This window comes from Miscanthus floridulus, chromosome 4, assembly GCF_019320115.1.
Source record: "Miscanthus floridulus cultivar M001 chromosome 4, ASM1932011v1, whole genome shotgun sequence".
NCBI lineage: Eukaryota > Viridiplantae > Streptophyta > Magnoliopsida > Poales > Poaceae > Miscanthus > Miscanthus floridulus.
In genome coordinates, this window is record NC_089583.1 from 120,710,318 (window position 1) to 120,722,066 (window position 11,749).

Below are 11,749 nucleotides of genomic sequence, written 5' to 3' on the forward strand. Positions count from 1 at the left end.
GGACAATGGCACACAGTTCACTGGGAAAAAGTTCCTCCAATTATGCGATGAACACCACATCCATGTCAATTGGGCCACCGTAGCGCACTCCCGCACGAACAGGTAGGTCGACCACATGAACGACATGGTCCTATAAGGCCTCAAGCCTAGGATCTTCAACCGGTTGAACAAGTTTGGCGAACATTGAGTCACGGAGCTCCTCGCTGTGCTCTGGAGCCTAAGGATGACCCCTAGCCAGGCCACTGGCTACATGCCCATCTTCATGGTCTATGGTTCCAAGGCCATCCTCCAGACCAACCTCGACTATGGAGCATCGAGGGTTAGGGCGTACAACGAGTAGGGAGCCAAGGCATCCCTCGAAGACACCATGGATCAGCTCGATGAAGCGCGTGATGTTGCCCTCGTCCGTTCGGCCAAGTACTAGCAAGCATTGCGCTAGTACCACAGCCGTCGGGTGCGGGGTCGGGCCTTTAACATCGAGGACCTAGTGTTCCGCCTTGTTCGGAGCAACAAGAACCGCCACAAGCTCTCTCCGCCGTGGGAGGGACCATATGTCATCGCGGAGGTGCTTTGACCAGGCACCTATAAGCTCAAGACCATCGACAACAAAGTCTTCGGCAATGCCTAGAACATTGAACAACTACGTTGTTTTTACCCCTAATCTATACGCATACATATGAAAATTAAGAATGATATTTCTGAAATGAAAAACGCTTTCTCTTATTGGTTTCGCTATCGTCTCCTCGATCTTTAGTGACACCCGATCCTAGCAATGGCAAGGGGTCAGGCCTTACTTGGGAGCTGATAAGAGCATACCTATTTAGAAAACATTCTCTATGCATGACCCTTTCTCATGTTAAGACCTAGAAGCAAGGGTTGCTGAAATAAATGCTGAGTAAAACTGGTCGGACTACAAGATACCAACGCCCCAGCGGCTACGATGTTTTTGCTCACCAGCATGATTAGAGTTTTTTTCGCCCGCACCTCGAGCTTTACAACCTTAACAATGGAAAGGGTCAGAACACATTAACCCTTTTATACAAAAAAGGGAGAATAGCCAAAAGTCTGTTTGGCCATAACAAAAGTTAAGAACTTGTCCACTTATTACAAGTTTGCCATCTAGCCTATCTAACTAACTAATTCTCGGGGGGATGATCTCATCCTCTATCTTGGCAGATAAGTTATGAGCTAGAGGAGCCACCTCCTTCTCGATGTCCTCCAGCTCAGCGTCGGTGTAGACGAGCACAAAGCCTTGGCTCATCATCGCTAGATCGATGTTCTCATAATGAGAATGAGCGATCGTGGATGATCGGTGAACGCCGAAGCAAACCACCTCCCTCATGATCCCTCATAATCCAGATGGCGCAAACCACGTACGAGCTCGTCTCTGCCTCTAGGGCTAGTTTGAGGTCATCGAAGACCCATTGGACGGTGACGCGTAGGGCATCGTGCTCATCACTCTCTTTTAGGAGGGAGGCCTTCACCTCATCGATCTCCTTCTCCAGGCCATGGCTCTTCATCACCTCTGCTCCAAGCTTGTCATCAAGACCTATCCAAGTCAGATACTGACCGTGTCAAAAGGCCTACCACAGATTCTAGGGAGAAAGACAACAAGGGAAATCAGAGGCTTATCATCCACGTCCGCCCGAAGCCTGTGCACCTTATCGTGCTGTCGGGTCACCTCGGCCTCCAGGCACCGAACCTCTTCCTGGCGCTGACCAACCTCTACGGTGAGCCTAGCGGATATGCCCTTGACCACAACCTTTAGGTCCCTCTCCCCCTCAAGCTCACCCTCAAGGTGGTCGATCCACTATTGGGCATCGGTGCACTCCTAGTGAGCCAAGTCATGATCCATGCGGAGCCCCTCTATGGCCTGGAGCAAATCATCCCGCTCCTTCCATAGCCGCTCGGCCTCCATGGTGTCCGTGTGTGCCCTCTTGATTAGGGCCACGAGCTTCTCCTCAACCTCACGGGTATCATCGCGAGCGTCCTTCTCCCTGACTCAGAGGTCGGCTAGCTCCCGGGTGGTGGGGCAAGCTCAGCCACCTTCAAACGGGAAACAGCGAGCTATGCGGCTAGCCTCTCACTTCGCCGCGTCTCCTCGGCGAGGAATTGGGACTTCTCCTGGCTATAGACCATAAGGGACTGCGGAGAAGACAAGACTTAGAGGCGCGGAAAGGAAAAATGAGGGTCAAAAGCACGATCATATCATACATGGCTAATTGGGGCGACAATGTCATGCATAGAGCTTAGCATGGTGGTTAGGGCATGAACTGTGGTCCCGACCTCTGTGTGGATGCTCTCCCATTCCCTCTCCTCCGCTGCATCGTCGAGGGCAACCACCCAGACCAGAGACCAGGATGGCTCCACACCGATCCCATGCAGCGCTAACCCCTCCTACGGTAGCAACTCCATGGGAGTGGACCCTCCGGTGGTAGAAGGGGCAGGTGACATGGATGCAGAGGCCATCCCCATTGCCACATCCATTAAGGATGCCTCGGGTGCGCCCTCTTTTGTCTGCCACACCATAGGCGTGGCCACCCACCTGGATGATGGCTCCAGCTACGCTGCCTTTGCCTACGACATCGTGGCCACACCCGGCCACGCCACACCCACCACGGGCACTCCAAACGCGCCCTCCTACGTTAGCTCTCCTATGGACGTAGCCATCGGTTGTGCCTCCCCAGTTGACACCATGGCCGCCCTAGCACCACTCCCACTCACCTTCGGTGCAGTGCTAGCCGGCTCTAGGTGCATCTACCAGAGGAGGCTCATCTTTGGCGTAAGCCTCAGGAGAGTCCCATGACCTCCGACGCTACAAAGGACATGACGGTCAGTTTACGACAAAAAATCGTTACAACAAAAGGATGAAAAAAACTCTTGACTCACCCGGACGCCATCGGGCGAGGACGTTTTGGGGCCAACCCTCCCAACCCCGACTGTTCCTCGTTGGCACATTGCCTCTTTGAGCCCTTCCTTTTGTCGAAGGGTCCAGATGGAGTGGAGCGGCCGGTCCCTGCCGACTCCAGGGGTGCCGTGGGAGGCTCAGACAGAGCGGGGAGACTTGTTTCCCCTCCTGTGGTAGAGACGGATCCTCGTCCCTGTGGCCTAGGTCATCCCATTCAATGGGCAACCCAAAATCGTCCACGCCACCCAACTTGTCCCATTGGACGGGCGACCCGAAACCATCGCCTTCTTCTTCTTCTTCCTCCTCTTCCTCCTCCGAACCCTGCCGCCGCTTTCCTCAGTTCAGCCTCGCCCATTGCTTCGCCCACCGCCATGCCTCCTTGTTGTCCTTATCCTTCTTCCTCCATTCATCTATGGCATGGTTCGCTGCCCTCATGGCCGTGTGCTCCGGCAGCGGCGCGACGGAGGCTCGAAATCCCAAACCCGCCTATAGCTCGATGAAGCCCACGTCTGGCCGCATCATGGGATGTTCTAGGATCAGGAACATGGCGTCAGACTCCTCTATCACCTCCTTGATGCGCTGTGTGACCTCGCTATCATGGAGCGGCCCCTGGACAAGCACCGTCTTGTCAAGCTACGCGCCGGGCGTCATCCTATACAGTAGAAGGGCACGCGTCATTAGCGGTGCCACCCTCCTCGCGTGATACGCCTTGATGACACTAGCCCTGCAGTGGCCGTGGTTCTTTAGGAATGCAATGGCATCAAGGATATTGCACATCCTCTTCTTCTCCTTCTCGAGAGGTCCCCACGACCACACTAGTGGCGCCTCTTCGATGAGGCGTCCGGTGAAATCCGGCAAGGGGGTGGCAGCGGCATTCTTCACATAGAACCACTACGCATGCCACCCCTTGTTGGACCTCAATAGCTGGTAGGGCATGTACACGGCAGACTGCTACCCCTGAAGGTGGATGCTCGCATAGCCCATCGGCATCGGCAGGTCCCTAGCTCTATCCCTCTTCTTGTGTAGGGAAACGGAGAAGAAGTACCTCCGTAGTTTGAAGTGGGGTTCGATCCCTAGGTATCCCTCACACAGCACAATGAAGGCCATGATGTGCTAGATCCCATTGGAGTTCAGATGCTACAACTCGATTTGGTAGTGGTGCAGCAGTCCCCAGAAGAACGGATTGGGAGGAATCATGAGTCCACGCTCGTGGAAGGGCGTGAAGGACATGACATAGCCATCGAGCGGCGCCAGCGCATCCTCATGACCGAGCACGAGCCACTTCACCATGTCGGTCCTCTCACGGAGAAGAGTGCGCTTGATGAGTCCCTCCATGCATGCGTGGGTGACGTCAGAGCGATACCATGTCTCCATGGGAGGAGCAAGGGCTTTTTGGCGGCAGCGGAGAAGCGAAGGCTATGGATCTAGGGCGCTAGCGGTGGATTAGCAAGGGCAGCAGATCCAAACAACAGTGGTAGAAAGGCAGAGAAGACAAGGTTGCGGTTTAGCGTGCCGAAACATGAAGGGGGAGGCCGCTATTTATAGGGCGAGGGGAAGCGAGAGGCGAACCGTCCGCCTAGATTTATGCGCCCATCGCGCCGCATCACATCGCCTCTCCGAGAAACGTGCGCACACCACCTCTGGCCATTCCCTCGAAGGACGCGCCGGATGATGGTTCGTCCCAATCGGTGGGCCGAGAACCACCAAGTGTAAGGAGGGATACAGAGCAGAAAATGCTCCCACGGCCCATTCAAGCCCAGGAGTTCAAAGGTTGGCCCACCGTTGAGTTCGCAACCTCTCCGGGGCGCCCTTAGAGTGAGGGATGGAAAAGGATGGGCCCACTAGTGGCCAGTACTAGGTGCACGAGCGCCACGGGCATCCTGGCCCATGTTCGAGTCTTGGTTGGTTCATAGTCTATGGTTTTTCCTCGAAGAAAGACAGTGTGCCCTTGGAACCGATCGAACGGACCCAAGAACTATATGGATTGGCCACCAAGAATCTAGAGTCGGTCACTAGCTGGCCCATATCGGACCCCCATGAACGGGAAGCCGAGGCCCCACTCAGACTAGCCTATTAACAACTCACCGAGCACCATGATTCATCCAGCGAGGAAAACATAGCACGGCTCAGCTCCTCTGTTTTATCAGAAAAACGCTTGAGGGAGGACGATCACAAGACGAGCCGACCCCTCGATCGGACCCCTACTATGCGTGGGAGCTCGAGGGAAGTTGGACTCATAAGGAGACCGAATACGCGGTTGCTTGACGATGACAGATCTATCGAATCCTAGGGAGGGACCGGAATCAAGAGAAATCTCTTCCGCCCCCCGAATCCCGTAGCTACATGTTCCTAAGGAGTCCGATCGCAACAGGAGGGAATTGCAACCCACCAAGGCATCCCACGGGCAGCCGAAGATCGAAGCCCTCGAAGTCCCTCCATCCAAAAAAGCCTACGAAGGAGTATCCTACTTCTCCGTAGGCTTGGGGCTACTGTCGGGTATCAGTATTAGAGACACCCGACAACTCGCCTAGATAATTAAGGACGGTCTCCGTCTTGCCTGACCCCTTGGGCACGGGCCCTGTGTCGCCTGACCCCAAGGGTACGGGAGCCGTCTCGCCCAACCCCGGAGGCGCGGGCCCCATATCACCCGACCCCAAGGGAACGGGAGCCTTCTCGCTCGACCCCTGGGGCGTGGGCTCCGTCTCGCCCAATGGAGACCCATACCGCCTCTAACCACTACTGGTCAGAAGGTACGACCCTAGGGTCAAACTTCTAACACCGGGCAGGAAGCAGGCACGTCTCGAAGTGACCCATGGCCACGCCGAGGGGTTCACATCGCCAAGAGTGATGGGTGCATGGTCACTGCGCTGCCTATTCCCTGTATGTCCGCTGACCGGCACGTCGGTTCACCATGCTGTCCGCTGGGACGGGATGGGACGCCACGACCAGCTAATGACGCCGGGGCATGGCACCAGTGGTGAACAGGAGCCTGACGTGGAGCCATCCCCGTCACCATCTACAGCGTCGGCGGGACCTGCCTGAAGGAGCCCTCGCTTTTCTCCTTCCTTCTCTTTGTAACCTACGTCTTTCCCTTCACCTATAAAAGGGGAAGCAGGATGCCCCAAGAGAGGGGGGGGGGGGGGGCGAAAGGAACACACAGCTGAACGAGCTCAGCAAGACTCGACTCCATTTGATCTTTTCACCAGTGACTTGGGACCTTCTTCCTCTCTCGCCTGTTTGCAACCCCTACTATAAACTAGTGTCGGTAACACGAGCAACAATACATTGGACGTAGGGACATTTCACCTGAACCAGTATAAATCCTTGTGTCCTCCGAGCACACCATCCGGACCAGACGCGCAGATACAAATTTACTAGCCGGTGGTTCGAAACACCGACAATGAGCAATCTATGTGGATGTCGTTTGAATAAGCCAATTAATTCTCCATAGAAGGCTTTCTATCTCTGGATTTGCTTCCCACTTCTTCCAATAACTATAATTCCTCCTCCGGTCCCGTTTATAAGTCATCGATAGGACACGGTATTTATATTTTAAGTCATACTTCGATTAATCATTTATTTTATACTATATTATTTATAATTATAAACTTTGATAATATAAATCTAGTAGTATCAAGTTTGTATTAGAATAGTTAAATTTTATTAGCCAAATTGTTGATCAAAGACTATAAACATGGACTCTTGCCGTAAGCAAAATGACTTATAAACTAGATTGGTAGGAGTATAATCTATATCTAATCATTGTGTTCTTTACTTAGTAAATACGGAGTAATGTCATAAACCATCAAACATTTACTGAACTGTTTATTATTAAATGTTGGAAAAATATAAATGTTGATTATATATATATATATATATATATATATATATATATATATATATATATATATATATATATATATATATAGAGAGAGAGAGAGAGAGAGAGAGAGAGAGAGAGAGAGAGAGAGAGACACACACACACTAGTATGCCAATTGATTGAATAACTAAAATAACGGACATGTAGATATATTTTTTTCTTCTACAGCTAGACATGTATTTGAATATTTATGCTAACGAATTAGCTAGGCTTGAAAGATTATAGCTCAAGGTGATATGATTGACTTAAGGGGACCTGAGATGTCCAGCAGTCCAGGTTTCAGAACAGTGAGCGTTCCAAAACCATGAGGTGGAGACGTGGAGTCGAGATAAAGGTACTGGTCAGGATTATACTCGAAAAGGACTAGAGATATAAAGACTTCTTTTTTGAGAAAATCACGAGAGGCAGGCCCCTACTGAAAAATTAATAAGAGTGAGATACTAGTCTCCAGTCTTTACAGAGATACTTATATAAAGACTTAGGGACTAAGGATCAACTTTAAGAGGAAAGCTTCACTTTAAAGGACATGTGCAATGTCTAGGAGGACGACACACTCTCAGCCTTGGGATGTAGTCAGATTTACTTCAATCCACATGTGTTGAGATGAATTATAATGTAACTTGAACTAAATTTCATCCCAACATATTTTGAATTGAGATGTATCCGACAACATCCAAACACAGTCTTACTTGGAGAACATTGGAATAGTCAACTCTAAGAGATAGATATCAAGTAGACATCTACGACAAGGTGAAAGCGAGCTTTATAAGAGTTGATCAACAAGATTAGTTTATGACTTCACTATCCTCAAGGATTAGAGAAATTTGGACAAGGTGGCTTAAAAGAACACAATACTTAAGTCTGATGCTGCACCATCATCGGCTAAGGCTTGATTATGGATTATATTAAGGAAGACATGACGCACGGGTGGTTACATTATTTTCTACTGCCTTTCCAAGAAGGTTATCAATCCTTAATTTGTAGGGATATGTAGGGATATGACTCTATACTGAGGAACTATTTGAGATTTACAAATAAGGAGGTTGCCTTGACCCTGGTTTGTCCAGGAAAATAAGGCCTTCTTGTTTACCCGGACGAGATGTTAGGCCAGGGCACCGGGCTGTACTTGCCAGGACGACACGTTTCGTATGACCATCTCCAGCAGCTCATCAATAATCTAACCCTATTTTAGAAGTATTGGTGATCACCAATACCACTTTTTAAGATTATTGGGATAGTTGCTACGGTAGATCATCAATAATCAACCCTAATACTGAATAATTAATTTACTTAAGAAAAGGAACGTCTTTCCTCAGCTTCTTTTCCTCTTTTTAAGAAACTTTGGTCCATTGATTCTCTTTTTCTTTCCCCAACTCTTTAGATATCTCCAAAGATAAATAAAAGTAGAAATCCAAGTGCTTTGCGGAGTATCTAGCCAATGGCTTTTGTGTGTCTGTTTTTTTCCTCCCTTTCTCTCTCTCTATATATGCCTTGCCGTCTGTCTTCTCTCCCGGTCCTCTTCTCTCAATCCATGGCGCGGCACCCACGGGTGCGCACCACGAGCTGCTGCCGGTTCAGCGAGGTGGCAGGCAAGCGGAGGGGCCAGTCCCATCGATCGTGGGGCCTACCAAAGCTGTGAAAGAATTATCACTCCAACGCCAAAATCAACGTTTCTCCTTGCGTTGGAAGCTAGTAATTCTAGGACCACGACTCATTTCGTATATTTTTTAAAATGGAAAAAATTACTCGTTTGTTTATTCTCTTGCCATATTGTTCTTTTACCTATGTAATTTCATATCACTGTCTACCTTCGTATTGTCACGGTTACCCATAGGGCAAAAAATAAATACTTCCCAAATATTAATGGCTACATTCTCTTCTGTAATTTTTGTTGTCTAGCTTACTCTTCCGTAAATTTGTACTGTTGCTGTCTTTTAAATAAATCTCAATAAAGAGCTTAGCCCCTTCTATTAAAAAAACATGGGAAATTGTAGTGGAAAATTGTTAAAAAATGTTCATAGTTCAATAAAAAAATTCTAGTTTGGTAAAAAAAAATCTAGGTTAAATAAAAAAGGCTACAGCTTATAAAAAAAACTCGGGCTGTGGGTTAGACACCCCGAGCTATTTTAGCTTAAGGTAAATGACTTCTCACCTAGCCCGAGAAAACCTCCAAGCCCCAAGTCCCGCTCGCACACAGTGGCTCATTACCCGGTGAGAGGGCCGGTCATTTTACCTGTGCTTTGGGAACACGGGACAGGCGAGTTTTTTTTTTTCCACACTGCCGACCAGAAATTCGCCTGACCAAGGATTCGAACTGATCACGGGGGACGCCACTCGGAGACTTGACCAACTGGTCTAGCAACCGAATAAAAAGAATCTTCGAGCTAGCTTCATGAGAAAAATATTTTACTAGTTATATAAACTCCTATACATGGTCCGTCCCTAGTGTTTTTACTAACCTGACACAGTTATTTCATTACATTATATCATTGTTCACCTGTATTAGCAAAGGGAATAAGATATTTCTAGTTATTTTTTCTTAATTTCTAGTGCTAAATCTATTTTTTGGAAGCTTGTACATACACTTTTACGCTCTCTAGAACTTTCCTTAAAATTTTGTGAAGCTCAAAAATACTTTTTATGTTTTAAAAAACATAGCGAGTATCTATTGGAATTTTTATTTAGAAAATGATGGTGGGCAAGGAGAATAATTGAAATGGTTTTTTTGAAAGTTAAAGGGAGAGATAGAGTTTGGCCGTATTTAAAGGTAGAAAATATGGATTCACTCTGGTAATACTTCCACCGTTCCAAAATTATAAGTCTCTTTGACTTTTTTTTTGGCTCATACGTTACATAGCAAAATGGATATAAAAAAATCAAAACGATTTATAATTTGGAATGGAGGGAGTACTAATTTAGGGAGATACAAATTTTTTTCTCACATGGGCCAACAATAACAGGAGAAAGAATGGCCCATCAGAAAGAAAGAAAAAAAGTAACGCCGAAGCCTGCCAATGGCGACGAGTGGAGCTACGTCAGAAAAGTCCTCTCTAAATGAACTGGGCCCGGTTTCCCTCGTAAACTCTGGGCCAACTCTCCTCTTCTTGATACATGCCGGTAAACTCTGGGCGAACAACGAAGAAGAAGATGAGGAAAGCACAGTCGCAGGAACTCGCAGGCAGTCAGTTCGCAATGGATGCCCACTGCGGCGCCAGCTACTGAAATGGAGCAAGGATGGTGATGCGACGACCCTGAACCTGAAATGATCGCGCTGGCAAAGCACCCACCCCACGCGCAGCTGGGCAGGGCACGCCTGAAAAGCTCGAGTGCGTCCACGAATGACGAATCCGATGCCGCCACCGACAGGAGAACCGGCCGTAAGGGGCGGGGAAGAAACCATGCATTCCTGTTGCAGTTGCAACTGCACAGGAACGACTCCAATAACGAGCGAGTCACGAGCTGGCCGCAGCGCACAAAGCGCCAGTGGAGAGTACACACGCAAACCCACAGCCGGCGAGTGGCGCACTCACTCGCTCGTCTCTGCTCCGACTCCCATCCGTGACGGCTTGGCTTGACTCGCCTTGACTTGACTTGGATGCATGCCACGATGACAGTGCCAGCATAGTTCAGCCTCATCCAGCAACTGTTTTCTTATACATGCAGGCAGATCGGCCAGCTTATTATATTACATTAGCTGTGACTGTGATGATGTTCTTTGCTGCTGTTGCTTGGATGGAGTATCCCTAGTATCCCTGTTCGCTTATTCGTTTCTGTAATTTATAAATCAGTTGATGCTATTTTGTTATGAGAGAAAAATACTGTATTATGAGATGACAACATGGCGCACGTACCTTCTCTGTTTAAAATTTCACGAGCACTGAGCCCGTGAATTCGCCGGGCCCTACTGCGCTAGCAGCTAACCCTCCGCGCCACCACCACTACTGTCCGGCAGGCACAGAGACAGAGCACAAAGAATTTATCCCCCGATGCACGCCAAAAGGGTTCTTCAGCAATCATCACCAACGCATTTCCGCTCTCTTACCTTTTTCTGAACGATGACTCGGTGCGTATGCTTTGTGCCACAGTTCATCTTCAAGACTTGAATAATGCAGCGACGTCAAAACGAGAGGACGCAAGAATATATAACAGCAGTTGTTACTGCTGCTGCTAATGCAACGAAGTCAACCTTATTTGGTGGTAATAATACAACCGGGTAGCTAGCTTTCCGCCGGGTCTATAAATAAATGGAGGTGCCTTCCTTAGTAGACTAGCAAGGAGCCAGCAGCAACCAACCGGCCGGCGAATGGCGTCGAAGGCGCTTCTCCTCTTGGCGGCCGCCGTGGTCGCGGCGGCGTGCGTGGTCGGCGCCGCGGACGCCAAGTTCGGCCGCCTGGGCCGTCTCGTCATCACCGGCGTCGTGCCCTGCAACACCGGCAGCCTCATCGACATCGCCACCTCCCCCGCCTTCCCGAGTACGTGCACCCACCTGTACCCTGTCCCTGTACCCCCACTGACATGACATGCATCGACGTCACCCTTGGCTCACGGCGAGCTGGATCGCTTCGCTTGTTTCTTGTGCGGCACCCAGACGCGGACGTGGAGCTGCGGTGCGCGGGCAAGGTGGTGGCGGGCGCGACGACCAACACCAACGGCACCTTCTCCGTGGAGCTGGACATGACCAACGCGCTGGCGGCCTTCATCGGCGGCTGCACGCTGGTGGTGGACACGCCGCTGATCAAGTGCAACGCCGACCTCACCGACGTCGGCAGCCTCGTGTCCTACCTTCAGGGCCCGCTCACCCGCCTGCTCGGCGGCATCTTCCACCTCTTCCCCGCCGGATTCTCCTTCCACGCCCGACGAGCCTGATGTGGCCGGATCCATCATATATAATAGATCGATGCATACGTACGAACTACTGTACAACACAATGGAAATGCATGACGTCCCTCCATCGACTGCT

The 11,749-nt window shown here is 49.8% G+C and overlaps 1 protein-coding gene across 1 annotated transcript; it reads left to right on the forward strand.

Moving 5' to 3' along the window:
* Nucleotides 1-10,983: 10,983 nt before the first annotated feature.
* On the forward strand, nt 10,984-11,749 carry LOC136552907 (phylloplanin-like). Its single transcript, XM_066544482.1, has 2 exons — nt 10,984-11,261; nt 11,378-11,749. The coding sequence occupies exons 1-2, from the start codon at nt 11,093-11,095 to the stop codon at nt 11,653-11,655; spliced, it is 447 nt and encodes a 148-aa protein (XP_066400579.1). The 5' UTR covers nt 10,984-11,092; the 3' UTR covers nt 11,656-11,749.

What these genes read in the sequence shown, in the direction of transcription:
- LOC136552907 (XM_066544482.1), top strand. Translation starts at nt 11,093, where the DNA reads ATGGCGTCGAAGGCGCTTCTCCTCTTGGCGGCCGCCGTGGTCGCGGCG. An exon ending in CACCTCCCCCGCCTTCCCGA is followed by an intron (nt 11,262 to 11,377) that starts GTACGTGCACCC and finishes TGCGGCACCCAG; the next exon opens with ACGCGGACGTGGAGCTGCGG.